This window comes from Amphiprion ocellaris, chromosome 10 (genome assembly GCF_022539595.1).
Source record: "Amphiprion ocellaris isolate individual 3 ecotype Okinawa chromosome 10, ASM2253959v1, whole genome shotgun sequence".
NCBI classification, from domain to species: Eukaryota; Metazoa; Chordata; class Actinopteri; family Pomacentridae; genus Amphiprion; species Amphiprion ocellaris.
This window is the reverse complement of record NC_072775.1, coordinates 20,231,465-20,251,300: the sequence shown is the minus strand read 5'-3', so window position 1 is coordinate 20,251,300 and position 19,836 is coordinate 20,231,465. Positions and strand designations below refer to the sequence as shown.

At 39.2% G+C, this 19,836-nt stretch overlaps 2 protein-coding genes across 3 annotated transcripts; one reads left to right on the top strand and one right to left on the bottom strand.

The window, feature by feature from the left end:
- Positions 1–1,364: 1,364 nt before the first annotated feature.
- Positions 1,365–12,879, bottom strand: atg9b (autophagy related 9B). 2 transcript variants are annotated; one of them, XR_008602945.1, is made up of 15 exons: positions 12,187–12,879; positions 11,969–12,012; positions 11,664–11,728; positions 10,721–10,891; positions 8,697–8,838; positions 7,772–8,520; positions 7,239–7,392; positions 6,831–7,010; positions 6,456–6,701; positions 6,104–6,342; positions 5,888–5,981; positions 5,497–5,581; positions 4,582–4,754; positions 2,425–4,434; positions 1,365–2,356 (listed from the first exon to the last, which is right to left on the bottom strand). XR_008602945.1 is itself a non-coding variant. In XM_023270366.3 (14 exons), the coding sequence occupies exons 1-13, from the start codon at positions 12,293–12,295 to the stop codon at positions 4,600–4,602; spliced, it is 2,433 nt and encodes an 810-aa protein (XP_023126134.2). In that variant the 5' UTR covers positions 12,296–12,879; the 3' UTR covers positions 1,365–4,434; positions 4,582–4,599. The 2 variants fall into 2 exon arrangements, 1 of the variants encoding a protein (XP_023126134.2); XM_023270366.3 differs by having other exon boundaries at positions 1,365–4,434.
- Positions 12,880–13,092: 213 nt separating this feature from the next.
- On the top strand, positions 13,093–19,300 carry abcb8 (ATP-binding cassette, sub-family B (MDR/TAP), member 8). The gene is made up of 16 exons (XM_023270370.3): positions 13,093–13,317; positions 14,408–14,738; positions 14,829–14,984; positions 16,021–16,115; positions 16,197–16,302; positions 16,414–16,575; positions 16,973–17,058; positions 17,171–17,268; positions 17,376–17,481; positions 17,593–17,626; positions 17,782–17,918; positions 18,027–18,121; positions 18,199–18,332; positions 18,441–18,588; positions 18,671–18,921; positions 19,146–19,300. Exons 1-16 carry the CDS (start codon positions 13,214–13,216, stop codon positions 19,227–19,229), a joined length of 2,127 nt encoding a protein of 708 aa, XP_023126138.2. The 5' UTR covers positions 13,093–13,213; the 3' UTR covers positions 19,230–19,300.
- Positions 19,301–19,836: the final 536 nt, after the last annotated feature.

Here is a 19,836-nt window from a genome sequence, read left to right as displayed (position 1 = left end):
AGTGTCCTCACATTTGGATGGACAGTAAGAGGAATCAGCTGACTATAATCTGAAGAGGGTGAGTGAGCAAGTAAGAGGGGAGACAAAAGTATGCATACTTATGTCTGTCTAAAACCTGACTGTGCGAAGATTTGTGACAGTAGGTCCTCTTTGCAGAGGTTCAAAATGACTCCTGCATCAAGTTAGATAATATTGAAGTTTGAACTTTTCTGATTTTTTCTGATTAAATATTTTGCTCTTTCTTGTCATTTGTTGATGTATATTGTTGCAATGTAATAAAATTTTTACTCCGCCAAGGAAGGCTCAGCGTATGTTTGTCTGTCCGTCTGTTATTTCGTCTGTGCGCAACATTACTCAAAAATAGAATAACGGATTTGGATGAAATTTTCAGGGAACGTCAGACATGACACACGGACCAAGTGATTAGATTTTGGCAGTGAAGCGGCTTATAGTCTGGATCCACAGATTTGTTCAAGATTTCTGCATCGTTGTGAGATAGCGGCACGGCATCACTGTAACTATGACAAGTGAACGCTACGTTAGCTGCCTGCTGATGATCACTTGATTGCCATCCTACTACAAATTGATGTATCAGGACTTATCCATCAGAAATGATACAAGAAACAATTGATTAAATTGTGGGGGTGTTTCCAAGTCCCGCCAAATCCCACCACCTGCTACATATTCAGGTCACACGATTCGGTATCTGTACATAACATACACATGCATAACACACTTGTGCTCAGCGCAAGGTCATTTTGTTTGTGGGAACATCTATATTAAAAGGGACACATTCTATATTGCCGTGATTTCTGATCATCAATAACTAATAAATGCTGAATTTTAAAAAAATAAAAATAAAAAAGCTACCTTTTTGACAATGCCATTTGGGGGAATGAACCGCCTCGGCAGAGTACTGCACTGTCTGACTGATTTTCTTGTATCTCATTTGATCATTCTTTGCTGCATCTAGAGTAAAATTGTAATTTTTTTTAATACGAGCAAAAAGTAGTTGGCATGTACTTCCAGTTAAGTTGTTGGCAGTGCTACATAGAGTGTCAATGTTTCACCAAACTCATCAGAATTACCCTCTGGAGACAATAAGTATCTCTAAGAATCATAATAATCATGATAATCTATCCAGTAGTTTTCAAGGTGTTTCATTCTTGACTGATATTTTGAACCAAAAGACAGCCGAAGTGTAAATTGTGCCAAATAATCTCAGAAAGTTTCACAATTTTGCATTCTAATTTCTTAACCTTGTAGTTAAGACCAAAAAACAGGTAGTCAGAGGTTACAGCAAATATGCTACATAATTTCTTATAAGCTGACACCGCCAACTAGCCACAGCAAATCAAAACAAGGAAAATTAAAATAGATTTTTATTTCAAACAAATACATAATCAACCACACATGAAATGATTAAATACACTCAAAATAAGATTTATTTGCCTTTCTACTCACTCACAGAAAACAACACATATTGTAAAGCTGTGCCGAAAACAAGTTCTTTTGGCATGTTTCACTTTTCAGCTATTGTTTCTTAATTTACAGAATAAAACAGACAAACCTTTGTAACAAAACAAACAAAGAAAACCCAAAACAAGACATGTCTGAAAACATATTCACCATGTCAGGATGAAAACTTAGCACCTTGTTCCAGTCACTGATTCCTCGACTGGTGTATAGTGGGTAAGAAACCATAGCATGATGAGAGGTTTGGCCATGATGACGCTGCCAATTACAAGGCGTACTCCTGCTTATCTTTAGAATATTGAAGACAGTGCAATCTCAGACACCATGAAGAGAAGAAGTGTGCCACCAGACACAACAGACCGACACTAGTTGTCAGCATCAGTCTGCATCTTCCATGCCACATCCACAGTTTCACTACATACTTGTTGCTATACACAATGACTTACCAGTTGAAAATACTGTACATCGCATGTGCCGTTAGTTCTGTGAAAGCAAATCTGACAGTTTACATGAAATGGCTTCTAAAAAGAGCAAATGCTAATCCTTAATACTAAGGCACTGCTTCTGCTTATAATAAAATGACTAACATTAAACGCTACAGTGGGGTGTTTTATTCTTTTTTGTGGAGACTGTCAAAACTCTGTGAGCAAAAACTGTGTAAGCATATCTAAGTGTGTGACAGAAACACACATTATTATTCCCTACAGGGTGAACTTCTACTGACCAGAGGTAAGAATTACCTTATTTGATTGGCCACAATGTTTTCTTGTGGTCAATGACAATACATGATGCTTTTCTTATATACAATGTGAGGAGATCGATCAGGAGGGAGACTGAGCTGATAAAACCTGTCTTTTCTACACTGTCACTGATGCAAGCACTGTATATATATATATATATATATATATATATATATATATATATATATATATATATATATATACACACATATATATATATACACACACACACATATACACCCACACACATTGAAAAAATGGTTTTCTGTCAGTGCAAAAGTCTGAGTTAATGTTAGCATAATTACGCGAGTCTTAAAATGCATTCCTTCCACCAACACATACACACTCAGCAAAAAAAGTGGAATAGTTTCTAAACACGCAAGAGGGAAAAGATATATTTGCAGCCTCTGGACTTTTGCAGTAGTGGAGGATGGGATTTATATTGCTGTGATGTACTGTTTGCAGAATGCAGTAAAAATGGGTAATATTTTGCACACTACATCGACAAGCTGATTTAGTCCCTGTTTATTCTGAGTGTAAATCACATTCAACATCATGCAGCTGGGTATGTTATCTTTGCATTAATAAAAACTTAAGTTTTTTAAAATCAATTTCTTAAAAAAAATGTTGTGGGGGCACGTAAAGGTTTTTTTGGGTAAAACAATCCAAATATATTTTTTTAAATAAATAATAAATGTATATTTGTGTCAATTAAATATGTGGGGAAAAACAGGTAATAAATATTGCTAAAGCTAATAAGCGATGGCGCCTATGCAAAAGCTTTTTCTCCTTGTGCTCTACGGCCCTAAATTCTTCAATTCTACAGTTGCAACAGAGCACATACTCTGAAATCAGCCCTTATGGCAGGTTCCATTTTTATGTGAGCATTTTGGGGAGAAGGACACAAACAATGTTAATATACATAATGAAGATTTGTAAAAGCAATACCACCCTGTTTTTTTCTTTAAAAAAACGACTCCACCATTTCTGGTACACCAAAGCTCGACTCAAAACATCTGCTGGGCGTGAAATAAGAACAGAAAATGAAACGGTTTCCATTTACACCTACCATTAAAATCAGAATGCAGTTAAAAGATGCATCTGTACACTGCAAAAAAGTCCATATGTATAAATATTTACACAACTGTAAATACACTGCAGAGGTATTGATTGAAGTATTAGTGTTTATTTGCCACTACTGAGGTAATACGGAAAACTAGGATTTAAATAGACGTTTTTATTTGGATGTTAAGGCATAAAGCTGACTTTGTGTCCAGCTTAGAGAGTCTTAAAAGGCATCTTCTATCTGCATTGGGATTTTGATGCTAAATGTCCTTGGTGCCCCATATTTCAGTTTTTAAGAAAAGCAAATATCTTGATACATCCGCCGTAGAAATATTAATACTGAACATAATCTGCATTTAGGAACAATAAACACAGATAGCAGCATCAAAGCACGTGTATGTCTGGTTTAAAGACGTGTTATACAACTCTATCTAGGCCCAACAGAGCTTTTTCCAGATACACATGCTGTTTTAGTAGTACGGCTACTGTACAGTCAGCTTTTTTTCATATCAATACTTGGTATCTTTTTCAAGGATTAGCTCTTGAAGTAAAAAAAAAAAGGATTAGGTTTAAAAGGATTACTAAAACGCAAAAGTGTATTAACCTATCACAAGGGTCAAACAGCACAAGTTGAAATATTGAATGTTTCTTTTTAGAAGATAAAAATTGTTCAGGCAGCTAAGATACAATTAGCAGTCTTTGTACTGTAGCACACATCAAGACGCCACTCTGTGGAGTTTCAGTTATACTTGCACTGATAAACCTTGTGATGCACAAATACTTGAATTGTGCACCCAAAGGCACAGCAGAATTTTTGATGAGCCTTTTGCATTTTACAATAAAACTGTCCACAACCACCACCGACACACATGCTGACCCTATGAATGCACTACACTGTCTGTCATATGAGCTTTATGTGCAGTTTGTACAAGTTAATGACAAATCAGGATGAAGTGGACGGAAGACATATGGTTTCCCTGATGCCATAGTCTGCCTGATATGACAGGATGAGGTGTGGAGGTGCAGAGATAGTGGTTATTCAATGAGCCCCTCCTACAACAAATGCTGAACGATGTATTAAAGGTCCATGCTAATTTCTCCATGAAGATCGTCTAAGGCCACAATGTTCATTGAAGAAAGTAAAATGTAAACACTACAAAAAAGAGAAGAGAAATGATCATGGCAATGTATCCTTATAGGATAAAAGGCCATCATTAGGTTTAACAAACAATGCCACAGAACAAAGAATCACAAAGCATGGACTGTGGATGTGTAATATTACACAAATGAGAGCATATACCTTATGACAAAAGGCACTTCAACAATTACTCCCAGTGCCCTGTTTCGGAGCAGATCCACTATTAATCTCCTGATCATCCTCATTCTCCTCTTCTTCCTCCTCTTGCCAGCCACCAAGGTGAACAGGGGCCGGCATGGAAATGCTGGAACCAAGGCCACTACGTGCCTGTAAACCTGGTGAGAATGAGAATACAAAGTCTGTTGGCATGGAGTCTAGTTAAGTGAAGGTGAATTATTTGTATTTTTTGTATTTTTTCCATTTTGTCCTACCTCTGACTTCAAACACAGAAGATTTAATATTTCACCCTTCATTTTATTATTGTTTGTTGCTTACATGGCCATGCTTTCAAAAGCCACTCATCTGTCAAACTTCAATATTGTTTAACCAATAATATGCTATGCATCACTTTGTGAAGACAATAAAATATACTCTGAGGCTACCTTCTATTTACAGTTAATTAAAATAGGCTGTATTGGTTCAGGTTTTGAAACAGTTTTTTTTCCTGGCAACCACTGACTGATCTGTATTCATTTCACTGCAGTTCAGAAATCTACTTGGAGAAACTTGCAATGAGTTTCACATTTCCCACTATGTTGCATGACAAGCTGTCAGTGCAAGTTTGGTTTCTGCAAAACATCACCATGTGGAATAATCAAGTTTGACAAGCATTAAAGTAGACACAATTGCATCTAGTATGTAACATAACCAAAGGCTAATGAGGTTTAGTTAATTTCAGCACTACAAATACTTTTTCATCCCATGCAGTCATTTGATTTAGTGTTAATACCAGCAATGTTTTTTAGATGCAGGCCTAACATCCCGCCCAAACCAACGCACAGAACTGCAAACTGACAGTAATATGTTTTATGCTGCACTAAGAATACAAGGTTCTTCAAAATCAATATTTATATTTACCAGTGTTTGTGTGGAGATCTCTCATTGGCACTGGATTCTGCCACTGCCCCGATGTTTTCTGTGGGTGGGAGCTCTGCTGGTGGAGCTGGACAGAAAAACAGTTGTCAGTGTAAAGCAGAAGTGATCGCTTACTGGTGGTTTACTAAGGAAAATAAAATCTGTTTCCAAAATCTGTTTTTTGAGTATCAAAAATGCAACAGCCTGACAAGATTTTAAAATAATAAAAACTGATCAACCGTGAAATTCACTGTAAATGACATCAATAGAACAATCTATGCTACATGAGCAACTTTTTTAACTCATGCAGGAGTGCAGATACTAGGAACATACATTTTAGTGTATCACTTTAAACTCTACATGAAAGGAAGATGTTACCACTGACATGCATTACCTCATGCATGTAGATGGCATGGAGACTCATCTCTGCTGAGGCGAACTCTGAGTGCAGTGCATTACTCCGAATGCGAGAGTCACTGTTAGACATACTGAAAAAGAAGCACATTAACCAAAGCTGAAGGCTTTGCATTTATTTATCTTTTTTTAACAAAAACTATTCTAAGCTGGAGTTTATTAATATTGCAAAACAAAATGTAACAACTCAAAATACCTGTCGATGATGGTGCGATCGCTGCGGTACATGGTAGTCTCATGGTGGAGAGAGGAGGGCAGGAGGCCATGTGAGCGGCCACGATTAGCATTTGCAAGCTGAGAGGTGGACAAAGAGGCCAGGACACTGGCTGCAGCAGAAGCAGCAGTGCTTGGTGGGATGAAGTGACTGTCTCGCCCTTGTAGTCCTGATGCAGTCAGAATAGGGTGGGCCAGCACACTGGCCAAAAGATTATCAGGCTGGAAACAAAAGAAAACACATACAATGGTCATGAATGATGTTTTCTTCTTTACAATAACACTCTTAATTGTACTACTGTCTGTGCTTAATTCCTAGTTCTCAGGCTTCCTACCCCAGTGCCTGACTCGTTGGACTGTAGTGAGGTGCAGAGAGGAGCCTCTGAGAGCAGCAGCTGGGTGGAGGGGCCACCCTGGGCATCGTGATGCACCTTCTCCTTCAAATGGCTGATAAATACTGAGCTCTCCTGAGGTGGCTGCCAGCGTGGGTTCTTTATGGTGAAGTGCATGAGAGACAGCTCGGTCTTGCCGTTCTCAGCCTGCTGGTATATGGAGGCCTCCGTCTGGCCCTCTGACATCCACTGAAAAAACATTCAAAGATACATATAAAACTCAAGACAAAACACTAATACAGCATTCACTGAGACATCAGCTGCTTATAATTTGTCAGTTTTTCTTCAGTCTGGTGTCACAGAATGAACAAGTCTTACTGTTGGGTTTCCATGGCGTCTGATGTCCATCTGCGCAAAGGAACATATGTCTCCAACTCCAACCACCTCCACAGTAAAGTTCCTGAAGAAATCAATGATTTCCAGAGACTTGTTTCTCAGGAGGAAGATGAGAATGAAGGGCGTGACAATAGGACTGAGCAGCTCCTCCAAGATAAACACCTGATGTAAAGAGAGATAACATTTATTACAGGTTATAAATTCGTTATATATAGGTTCATATCCTAAACAAAGCCATGTCTAGATGAGCGTTAACCTATGAGTAGATCCAGTGATTTCGTTATCCGTTTCCTAAAAAAACACTTCATCCATCACAATCGAAACAAATCCATAATATCAGTTTGAACGTGACAAATGTGTTCCTATCCACTGAGTGACTGCTCTCCTCACCGCTTTGTACTGAAACAGCTGTGCAACCTCGTCACGGGTCTCGCTCTTGTTAGCATTGCCCCTCCAGTGGTCTGGCATGTAGTGAATGTGTGCCAGCACGCACTGCAGCAGCTGTTCTGGACACCACACCATATGCTCGTCTGGGATAAAAGACCTGGCACAGGAAAGGTACAAAATGTCAACACAATTCCTGTGCATACGAGATAAGCGAATAAAGAAAACAGGAGAGTTTATCACAGAAATGAGAGGACAAGGATGCCTAACATTTGCCCTTAAGTGAATGATGTGCAGGATAACTTCCTATACAAGTAGCTTTCCCCGACAATATGAAAAAAGCTCCTGTGCACAAAGACAGCTGAAAATAGACATTACTTAACTAGAATGAACACATTTTGTTATAGTATGTAGCTGTCTGTACAGCATATAAACATCAAGTGAATGTTTTAAACAGTACACACTACTTCTCTAAGTTTTATGCCAACTATTAGTGATGCTACAGAGTCTCTTGTGAGAAAGTGACTCTGAAGACTCACCTGGCGATAGTTATAACCACCCCCAGCACAGTGATAGCGGTCAGAATGTGCTGCACTGTCAGAACGTCCTCATCATAAACTGTCAGTGCAATGAGAACAGCCAACACTGACCCTGAGAAGAAGGCAATGTTCTTAGCCAGCACAGTGAGCATTGGCGATGTAAAGGAGTTCATGTATTTAGAGGTGGGTTTGTAGCCACGACCTAAACGTCCATGCAGCTCGTGGTTCAGCTCATTGAAGTGACGCAGGTATAAACGACCATACAAGGACCAGCGGCGTGCGCCCAGACTTCCAGGTTCTCTACGGATCACTTCTGTATAACTGAAGAACGCATAGAGCACCTGCCACACCAGGATGAAGGGACATAGCAGCAAGTTAGCCAAACCCATCAGCAGGATGATTCTGCTGAGCTGCTGGGCGAGCTCTAGGCGGTTTCCACTGCGCTTGTATTTGGGGTGGAGGTTCCACTTATTCTGAAACAGGGAGCCTGGGCCCCAGAAAAGAATGAGCTCAAAGTTGTACTTGAGGCCCTGGGTTAGGAACACCACATTTCCCAGCAAGGGGACTTGCAGCTGTACCGGCAGCAGCGATTTGTTTATCATGGCCACCATGTAGTTTTTAAAACGCAGAATGCGGTGGTAGATGTCAAGTTCGGTCAGCTCTTTTTTGTGTATGCACATTTGCTGTTCCCTCTGAAGGCTGATGAGTCGGTCCTGAACTTCCTGCCATGTGAAGTTGCATAGTTCATCCTGGGACAAAGAGGCAGGGGAGACAGTGTAAACCGACTAATACCAAGACAATAAATGACACGACAACTCAAAACATCTCATCATATCTATTCAAAAGAATAAACACAAGACATTGGTCAGAAGTTTGACTTTTGCTGTAGCACATTTTGATACAAGCGTCCAAGTGTAGCACTCACCATTCTGATCTTCAGTGCTTTGATGTAGAACTGCCTGATCTCCCAGTAGCTCAAAACATTGCAAAAGACTTTAACAAGACGATAGATCCAGAAGATGGCTGCCATGATGAGAAGGAAGATGATCCAGCTGTTGTTTTGAATCCTGAACAGAAACAAAATTCCCTTTAAAATGACTTTGTAGTGAAGTAAAGGCTTTTAGTCATGCAGTAATTGGTGAATGTGTAAATGTTTTTTACTGCTGTATTTAGCCCAACACAACAGAAAGAGCTCACAGAATATTTGGAAGGCAATAGAAAGATGGCAAACAAAAAATGACAATAAATGACCAGACAAAGTGGTTAAAAACATGCCCTTTTTTTGAAATCTGGGGTTCATAATTACTGTAAAATGATAAACATCTATAGTGGATAGCCAAGGGCACACATACATCTCTCCATCCTCTTGTGACATTACAAGCTCACCCTATATTATGTACTTAAAAACACGGTGAAAACATGGAAAAGCTATTGATCTTGGTGTACACTGCAATCTATTAAACTCCTGTTTACAGGTTTTGGGTCAGATAAAATGCTTGCTACATTCTAAAATTGAGAAATCTTCTGAATATATATTTATAAATCAACATTAGTCAATATCAGCGTGACTGTTAAAGCTCCGCTACATTCATTCAATATAATTTTCCATTAGGCCACTTTCAGATATAAAAAACAAAATACAATCATGTTTTTGGTACAAGCATGCTTTAAAACTGCTTTAAAATGGAAATTAGAGACAGGGCATGTTGAGGACAGAGTGATTCCAAACAGTAGGACAAGCTATTCCCAAATTAGAATTCCATGTGTTCAGATGTCACTGACTTTGAAATAAACAACTATTGAGCCATAGTCAGAATGAAGAACCCATTGAAGAGAGGCCTATATGCCAAGCTAGATAAAATAAGCTGAGTCTTGGCTACATGTTACAAAGAAAAAAAAAATATGGCGACACAGGACTGAGGACGGATCTGTCCCTCACAGCCAGATAGAGAAGTGTCATGTGGTAGTCAGTTTGCTGGCCCAGCCAAGTCGTCAGTATCTCGGCTGGCCAGTTGTACCTCACCGAAGCTATCAATTACACTGTCCTGTTCTCTGAAGCCAGTCTGAGCACCGTTCACAAACACCTTCCTCCGAGTAAACATGAGTTGCAGGAAAGCTGCAACTCAAAGCTACCAATCTCAGGTTGAAATAAACAACAAAACTGAGAAAGAAATACATTTCATGGAAAGGGACCTCACTTGGCCTTGACATCAAACATAAAAATGACAACTCAGGCTGATTAAGCCTTTTGTGTTTCGATAGAACCGTCCTTTTTAATCAACAGCATCACATTCAATGCTATATGTAGCGATTAATTACTGCCACTGCTACACAGATTTTTGCCCATGTTACGTTGGAAAAGGAGTCTTTAAAAGAGTAATGCATTTTTTAAAAAAAGACATTGCTGGGGTCATATTTCGTTTAAGTTGAATTTGCTCATTTTAAGACATTTGAGAATACAGTAAAGCAGTGGATAAATCAAGTCATTGCTTTACAGTGCTGCAGGTAATACAATTAATTAAAAAGTCATTTTATTGCCTTGCATTACAAATACAAGATAGCTCTACCAAATTACTAAGGTAAATCAAAAAAAATCCATAAAACTAAACAGAGTACTGTTCCACCCATTTTTCCCTTGTGAATGAGACTATATCTTTCAGACTGAAACCACATCTAACACAATCCAATAAGAAGTGAAGTACAAAAGTCTAATTGCAACAGTATTAAGCAGGACAAAGGAAACCTCCCGAAAGGCCCATCTCTAATCCTAGGCTCTGCTTGAGAACAAAGTATCTAATTGAACTGGCTGTAATGAAACAGCAGGCACATCAGACATCACTTTATGTGACTGTGCATCATTTTTGAATTATTCGACTCATTTTGCACCTATAAGAAAAATTAAACAGCACACACCTAAGCTGTCGTATGTATTATATTAAAAGTCTTCACCTCTCAGTGCACTTCTGGCTGGAAACGATGGCATCCGGCAGAGTGACTTTATTCCTGTCCAGAGGGTTCTGGCCTGATCCGGTGTGGTTGACTGGTCGATTGGCAAACAGGACATCATACTCCACACAGTTGACAAGGAACGTTGTGAATGTGACGACGAACAAAAACTGACTGTTGAGATGAGACGGAAAAAGAAAAAAGGAGTCGGGCTTCATACTTACAATAACTCATTGACAATAAAAACACAAGAAACGTGAAATAGTAACGATGACAAAAGTGAATAACACTGGTATATAACATGAAGACAAGCAACCATATTTCATTTCTAAATATGAAGTCACAAACCGTGCACCCTGACTCATGATTAATGCATAACACTGTGGTTAAGACAGATCAATTGTAATTCACTTATTAAATGTCTCGAAAAAGCTGTTTTGTGCTTCCATTATGTGGACAGATTTTCAGCAGCCCATATTAATAGGCCCACTGTGGCAAGATTCAGACAAACACCACAACAGAAACCAATAACAGAGACGGCCTACTGGCACCTTAGCAACACGATATATATCTCAGGCAGCAGCAATATGAAAAATAATGTGTTTGCACTAACGCATTGGCTGGATGAACTGATTTAGGCAACAGAACAGGTTAAAATACTAGTACTGAAATACTAGTACAACACTGTATTATTTAGAGGGAACTGTTTCCCATGTACAGCTGCAGCTGAAATCATACGGCTGAGCTTGTTCCTGCTGAAGCCTGAGGCAAACTGTCATAACAACATGAAAAACAACCAGTGACATACATGAGGCCCAAGTTTTACTGAAAACAAGCATCCTCTTTGAAATGTAAACTCATCTCTCATCTCTGATAGCTATGATTACAAGTACAATATTGTATTTCAAGATGCTGCCTTTAGGGATCAGGATTTCGCAATACTTACACAAGTTCAAAAAACTCTGTCAACATCATACAGGCGAAGCCATTCTTTTGATGAAAATGATAAATGTGAACAGCAAGATTAAGGAAAATCTTAAACAGCAGCATGAATTTACGATTGTACACTCTCCGAAAGTACACTGATTAGGCAAGGACAACAGAAAATACCATAAATATTCACAATTCACTTTACCAGGAGCTGCACACTAAAGTATGTGGTAGTCAGACAGTAAACAATGTAGAATTCGTGGCTTTAAATGTAACTACTTGCACCAGTTTGTGACAGCAAAGCGTGATTTAAAAGGATATTCTTGTGAAGAAGTTATCCAGGTTCTTGATATGGTGCCATGAGTCTGTAACAGAAATTAAAGCATTAGATAACTTGAACACTTTAACAGCGTTGACCTACATGCATCAGCTACTTTCAGATGACCCACGTATTTATTGGGTACACAATTTTCACAGCAGTCACACAACCAGTTAAACTCATGACTATTTTCAAACTTTAGGCGTAATAACATGTTTACCTTTCAGGCCTTCGGGCACATGGACCAGTAAATCCTCCTCCCCTGGTGGTGAGTCCTCCTCGAAGTCCTCAATTCTCTGATACTCCTGGTAAGCTTCAAAGTTGGCCATTGTGCTTCACATTCTTCAACTTACTCCTAACTGACAAGCTACTGGTAGTAAACACTATACGAAACGAATGCAGACTCGCAGCTTCAGCTACATTCTGTAACTAGCTACTTGGCAGCTCAAGCATTCCAAGTAAGGGTAGCTACGGCTAACATTAGCTTGCTAACTTGCTAGTCTGTCGGACAGCGCTTGTGTAACCCTACACTGCCATGACATGTAAAATACTGCGCTGGCGTTAAAATTCAAGCTTCGGTAGCTTTACTAATGAATGTCGGTCGCGTTCATTAAAGATAACTACCTAAGACAACAGTCTGGTGTCTGGCTAGCCTGTGAATGATTCAGCCACTCGTGTAGTCAGGGTGACACGGTTTGTTTTGTTCCAGACTTGGTCCGTCCATCTGCTGATGTTGATCTTCTTTCGGCTTCGCTTTAAGTCCAATCTCGACCAGAGTTCGCTTGATACGCAGAGCTGAGTTCTAGTAACGACACGATGGTCTTTAGTCTGTCCCGAGGTCCGTTAGTTGATTTCCAAAAATACCCATCCTCTGCGTGTCCACTGTTTTTGTCTTTCACAAACAAATGTCAACAAAACGCCGTTGACGCCACCTCCGTTTAAACTGTCGTCATTTCCGGGTATCGATTGTAGTTTTTTTGCGATTTCCCGAAAAAAGTCCCCGTTTTGTCGCGCATATCCCTACTAGTGTTGCACAGATAGCCTAAAATATATGAGTGTGTTCACTGTTGTGAAGTAAAGCGGCTATTTATTTCACAAAATAGCGTTCAAAGTTAAACTGTGGTCCTGCGGCCACAGAAATGCACTCTGGGTCAACATGGCAGCCTGCAGGGTGCCGCTGGATTACTGCAGAGCTTAGCGATTATTTTATCCCAATTACCTTGTTATCGCCTAAATAAGCATAAAAAATGTTTCAGTTGCTCTGGTGTAGAGCAAGCAACACTGCTTCATTGCGGTCATTGTCATTACATTCGCGAAGCACTAAAACAGCAGACATTTGGAGGCTTTCACGGTAGGTTAATGTCACCGGTAGCTAGTTTGGCTAATGACAGCTGACCTGTATCTGCTCTCTGTTAGGTAATCAATACCTACAGAATTAGCCTAATTTGATTTTCTAGACAGCATTTCTTGTTTATAGTTGGGAAAGACACGTGTATGTGAGTTTTTTTTTATACGGACGAGAGCCGAAACAGAAGCTTGATTGAGTGACAGTAAATTCATCAGGAGCAAATTTCATAATTCAGATGATTTATCGTTGTACAGAAGCATTTAAATATAACAATGTATAACCTGAGTGTACTGGTGACAAAACATCTGGCAAAATAAGTGATACTACATAACAGCACAGTAATAAAGCCCCTAGAACATGGAAAGCATTTTACCTCATTTTGACTAAGTGGATTACTTGTTTTCAAGCTAGAAGTTCAAGCAGTTCCCTGCACCAGCTCCTTACATGTGAGCATTTGCTGTGTTCCTTTGTTTTAAATGACTGTAAATGTATTAACTTTGGATTTTAGTCACCATGCACAGTCAAAGAAACACTGGTCCATGTATCAGCAGGCATGCTTATACCAAGCGATTCCTTCCCAGTACACTTATAACTCGGCTAGGTTGACATATTGGCAGATATTAGCTTACTGTAAATATATTTATGTCAGAAATTTGTCACTCAATAAGCAGCAATAAACTGCCAGACTATGTTATTCATTTAGCGATTTAGAAAGATTGTACACCAGAGAGTACTCATAATTTTCAACTCAAAAATGCTTCAGTATGTATCTTGATCCCAGTTTTTAAAATGGGATTATAAGATTTTTGTTTTTTGAACGACACACGGACCACACATTGACAATGTTATTGGCCTCAAAAGTCCTTTTTTAGGAGGGCTGTGCTTCCTAGTGCTGCTCCACTGTAAGACAGAAAAGGGATGAATTAATATTGATTAAGTGATACAGTAATAGTCAGATCAATCAATAATAATTGCTAGTTGCTGCCTTAATTCAGGTATTAAATTGTCTTAAAATGTTAGATTAGCTTTGCAAAACTGTCATAATTAAATTTATTTTATCGTTAATTGTATTATTATTCTGGTTCATTTCCAGGTGGTATACATCTCCAGGGTCTAATGCCTACAGCTCCTTACAGCGGCCTGGCAATGCTGTCAGCCGCATTTGGAGCCAGACTCAGAGAGCTGTCCGCCAGTCCACCACACGGACATCTAAACACCCAGGAGTGGCTCTCAAGTTCATCCTGGGACCAGCAGCACTCACTGTCTCAGCACGGCTGTTTTGCCATGTAGCTCACTGCGAGGCAGATGTGAATAACAACACCCCAGTGGAAGTTGTAGCCAAACAGACTGTGCCTGAGTTCAAATGGCATATCTTGTGGGAATTTCTCAAACCTCAGCTGTTTGCTCTCATTGGTGCTGTTGTGGTAAGCCTAAATCAGTTCATTTCAAGGCAATATCCTAATACTATGAAGGTATTCATGTTGATTGGTTAATCTGATGATTTCTCTTTTCAGCTTGCTTTTGGTGCAGCGATTTTGAATATTCAAATCCCCTTGATGCTTGGGGATCTGGTCAATGTTGTGGCACGCTACTTGAGAGAACACACTGGGAATTATGTCCATGAGATAAGAGGTCCTGCTCTGAAGTTACTTGGACTGTATGGTATCCAAGTAAGTACGCAACAGTGTCCTAAGCAGCTGTACAAGTTAATGTGCCAGTGCTTCCACAATAATCAAGTACAACCAGTCTATAATAAGCTAAGTACACGGCATGTCAAATGGACATACAGTATACCTCTGATACAATTCTGATTATTTGATCACTTGTTTTACTTCCACTATCTTGTGTCTTTTGCTAAAATACCATATATTTGGTATGCACGTCTAATATACGGGCTAGCAACAGAACATTTATTTATGTATGAAGTCACTAATTACCTGTTTAAGAATAACCGATAAGGTGAAAAATGCAACACCTGTTTAAAAAAGGGTGCTGCACAGTGGCTTAGTGGTTGGCACTTTCACCTTGCAGCTAGAAGATCCTTGGTTCACGTCCCGGCTTTCCCGGGATCTTTCTGCATGGAGTTTGCATGTTCTCACTGTGCATGCGTGGGTTTTCTCCAGGTACTCCGGCTTCCTTCCACAGTCCAAAAACATGTTGAGGTTAATTGATAATTCTAAATTGTCCGTAGGTGTGAATGCAAGAGTGACTGTTTGTCTCTATGTGTAGCCCAGTGATAGACTGGTGACCTGTCCAGGGTGTCCCCTCCCTTCACCCTAAGTCAGCTGGGATAGACTCCAGTCCCCTGTGACCCTAATGAGGATTAGGCGGTATATAGATAATGGATGGATGGATGGATGTTGTAAGATAGCAAAAAAAACACCAAATTTGTTTGTAATATGCAACATAACAATGATCCAGCCTTATACCACCTTTTTTAAGACTAACCTGTGTGTTGTTTTTGTTGCGTGTATATAACACATTTGTCTTTTCAGTTATTCTACTCACTAGTTTGGTGCTTTCTTACAGATCTCACTGTGGGAGAAAGTAGATTTTTCTTAGAGTTGTGATACGTTTTTGCATTCCGCATTCTCTGTTCGACTTATTGCCATTCAGATAAAATCTGCATGCAAACAAACAAATGTCAGTGCTGTTTAAATGGAAAATGGTCTGTGTCTCTGATCATTAATCATCTCCTCTGTGCAGGGACTGCTGACGAGTGGCTACATCATCCTGCTTTCCAGGGTTGGAGAGCGAGTGGCGGCAGACATGAGGAAGACCCTTTTTGCATCCTTGCTGAGGTGTATTTCCCTTAATTAAAGAATTAGAGCTGCCATTTAGCCCTTATTCCCATTTTTTACATCGCCATTCTTTCTTCTAAGGCAAGATGTGGCTTTCTTTGATGCCAATAAAACTGGGCAGCTGGTGAATCGTTTGACTGCTGACATTCAGGAGTTTAAGTCGTCCTTCAAACTGGTTATTTCTCAGGTACTACCACAAGTATGATTAAGCTGTAACAATGTTTGTGTTTTGAAGAGAGTGTATGCATCTTTTAGCCCTCTAATTCCCCTTTCCTTTGCATTTTTTGTATATTTTCAGGGTCTGCGGAGTATTACACAGACAGTCGGGTGTTTTGTCTCGCTCTATGTCATCTCCCCAAAACTCACAGGTTTGACAGTAGTTGTCCTCCCATGTCTAGTGGGAGCTGGAGCTCTCATTGGTTCATTCCTTCGCAAACTATCCCGTTTGGCTCAAGAACAGGTGACCATATGTAGCATCATTTTGTTCAGAACCTTTGTTAGGACTGCATGTTGTATTGCTTCAAATAAAAATTGACTCAAAATGTTCAGACACTAAGTGAGAAGAAGTAAAGATGTTTTTTACAAATGTGGCACACATATGTATAGTGTATCTCTTCTTCTTTTAACACACTATAGATCTGTCCTCTTTAATGCCCACAAATGTCAAGATTTTAAGTGTCTTTACAACATCTCAACTCCTAATTTGTTTCCCATGATTTTGTAGACTGACTCACATGTCAGTGCTTATACTATGAGATGCCACTGGGACTGATAATAAGCAACACTTCTCTTTTCATATACAAAATGAGTTTTGTTTGCTGACTGACTGTGCCTTAACTTACCTTGTTAAATTCAAGGTGGCAAAAGCAACAGGAGTGGCAGATGAGGCTCTTGGTAATGTTCGTACAGTGAAAGCTTTTGCAATGGAGGAACGGGAGCTCCAGTAAGTCAGAGTATATTTCAAAATATTTAAAACTTTAGAACTTTCAGAAATGTAGTACATGTATGCATATATCTAAGATAATATGTTTAATTCCCATTATTGTTTTCTCCAGATTATATGCATATGAGGTTGACAAATCATGTGACATGAATGAAAATCTTGGTGCTGGAATCGCTGTTTTCCAAGGACTGTCAAATATGGCTCTGAACTGTGAGTGTCTTTTATCCTAACTGATGAACACAATGTGAATTAAATTTGTAATGTATCTCAGAACCTCTGTTACTGTAACGATTTTCTGTTGTGTGCTGTTAATACAGGCATCGTTCTAGGAACTATATTTGCTGGAGGAACTTTAATCTCGAGCAATGAAATGTCTCCTGGAGACCTCATGTCTTTCTTAGTTGCTTCCCAGACTGTTCAGAGGTAAAAGACACAATTTGCTCCACAGTGCTTGCTCTGCATGACCATTAACAATTAAATGAATCAGTTTAAAAGTAGCTAAGGGTGTAACCCATGTATTTTCTTTATGCTCAGGTCTTTGGCCAGTATCTCCATCTTATTTGGACAGGTGTGTAAATACATGTGTATATAAATCATTTATATAGTATATGTTTTCTGACAGACAATGAGCTTTAAATTGTACCATTATGTTATGTGTCTATTTGTTAATAGCTGAAATATTTAGTTAGAAATCAAGCTGCTAATTGCTAACGTTTGATACAGATGGTGAGAGGACTTAGCTCTGGGGCCAGGGTTTTTGAATACCTCGCTTTGCAGCCTACAATCCCCCTCTGTGGAGGAGGGCGCATCCCATACCATTCTCTGACAGGAAGAGTGGACTTTATGAACATTTCATTCAGGTTGAAACCACCTTAATTCAAAACTAAAGTATATTTCAGTTCTACATCCTAACTGCACATAAATATTTGAGGATTTTATGTATGAATATCTTTTACATATATTTATAGTTATCCCACAAGACCAGGCCATCAGGTCTTACAGAAGTTCAGCTTAACGCTGCCACCTTCTAAGACTGTTGCCATTGTTGGAGAATCTGGTGGAGGTAATTTCTTCACTAAATTTGATTGTGTGATGTTTAAAAAGTGTGACTGGAGAGCTCATAAATTTTAATCCTATTAGGAAAGTCAACAGTGGCGTCCTTGCTAGAGCGTTTCTATGACCCGACCAGTGGTGTGATCATGTTGGATGGACTCGACATTCGGACCCTCGACCTGTCCTGGCTCAGAGGGCAGGTCATTGGATTCATCAATCAGGTAAAGACTACTCATTACTCATTCATTCAATTTTTCAAGTATGCATAATTAGCAGGTTTAATAAAACTAGTCCTCAATTTACACTGTATTTTCGGTCACTCTTTGAAGGAGCCAGTTTTGTTTGGATCGTCCATCATGGAGAACATCCGCTTTGGGAAGCCTGAAGCTACAGACGCTGAGGTCATAAATGCAGCAAAGCAAGCCAATGCTCACCGCTTCATCACAGGATTCCCAGACGGCTACAACACGGTGGTTGGTGTGTGTCCTCATTTAACCTTTCATTACAGATTAGAAATTGAGTGACGTGTAAATTCTAAGCTGTAGATTTCTAAACCCAGGCGAGCGAGGTGTGACGTTATCAGGTGGCCAGAAACAGCGCATTGCCATCGCCCGCGCCTTGATCAAGAACCCCAGCATCCTGGTGCTGGATGAAGCCACCAGCGCTCTGGATGCAGAATCAGAACGAGTGGTGCAGGAGGCTCTGGACAGGGCCACAAGGGGTCGCACTGTGCTCATCATCGCCCACCGACTCAGCACCATTCAGGGGGCTGACCTAATCTGTGTCATAAGCAATGGTCGCATTGTGGAGGTGAGGAATCCGCATAGTCAGAGAAATGGAGGTGCTCTTATCTCTGTTTAAATGCCTCAGATAATTGATGAGGGTAGCTTGTAAGTCGAAAGAAGCACTATAAAGAACTGACTTCATTCAGTGTTCTGTAATTCATACGGATATATTGGCTGCTGGCATCTTATTTTACAGACCTTGTAATATCAATTTTAATTACATCTAACAGCTTCCTCTTTTCTTTAAAGGCTGGAACACACTTGGAACTGCTGGGCAAAGGAGGACTTTATTCAGATCTGATCCGCAGACAAAGAGCTGAGGGCCAGAAATGAACAGGACCAAAATTGTTTACAGTAGATATATATATATATATATATATATATATATATATATATATATATATATATATATATATATATATATATAGCAAAAATGGAGAGTATTTTGAAATGCATAGGGAAGGCCTGTATGAACAAATGGATAATGTAAAATGTATTTTAAATTTACCAGGTCTGTGTCTAGTTTTATGGCAAACTTACAGATTTATATATGTAAATGTATAAGTGGACCAGCTGGATCAGCCTGTGATGATTACCAAAGTACACTACTTTTCAGTTTTTAACTTAAATGTGAATTTCATAGCACTGTTTTCTCTTATCCTGTATAGATTGGTAAGTTATACTGTACTAGAAAAAAAGAATTAAATTTGATTTTAATGACAGAATATTGTAATTTTCTTTTTTTAATTGATCATAATAGATTTTCTTATCACAAATAGAGTTGAAGAAACTAAACACTGATCAGTATAGATAGTGCCATTTTTTGTGATGTAGTGAGCATGGAGTTTAAAAACTTTAGATCTTATATCTGGGAAGAACTGGTATTCATTCCTTATTCAGGTCAAAGCTATTCAGCTGTATTTTAAAGCTGAAATCTACT

Excerpts from the sequence above, each read along its gene's own strand:
- abcb8 (XM_023270370.3), top strand. The coding sequence starts at position 13,214 with ATGTTTCAGTTGCTCTGGTGTAGAGCAAGCAACACTGCTTCATTGCGG. Across the intron at positions 14,739-14,828 it reads CTCTCATTGGTGCTGTTGTG|CTTGCTTTTGGTGCAGCGAT; the intron begins GTAAGCCTAAAT and ends TTCTCTTTTCAG. Across the intron at positions 17,627-17,781 it reads TCTCCATCTTATTTGGACAG|ATGGTGAGAGGACTTAGCTC; the intron begins GTGTGTAAATAC and ends CGTTTGATACAG.
- atg9b (XM_023270366.3), bottom strand. The coding sequence starts at position 12,295 with ATGGCCAACTTTGAAGCTTACCAGGAGTATCAGAGAATTGAGGACTTC. Across the intron at positions 11,729-11,968 it reads TGGATAACTTCTTCACAAGA|ATTTATCATTTTCATCAAAA; the intron begins ATATCCTTTTAA and ends CTTGCTGTTCAC. Across the intron at positions 4,755-5,496 it reads AGATCTCCACACAAACACTG|GTTTACAGGCACGTAGTGGC; the intron begins GTAAATATAAAT and ends CATTCTCACCAG.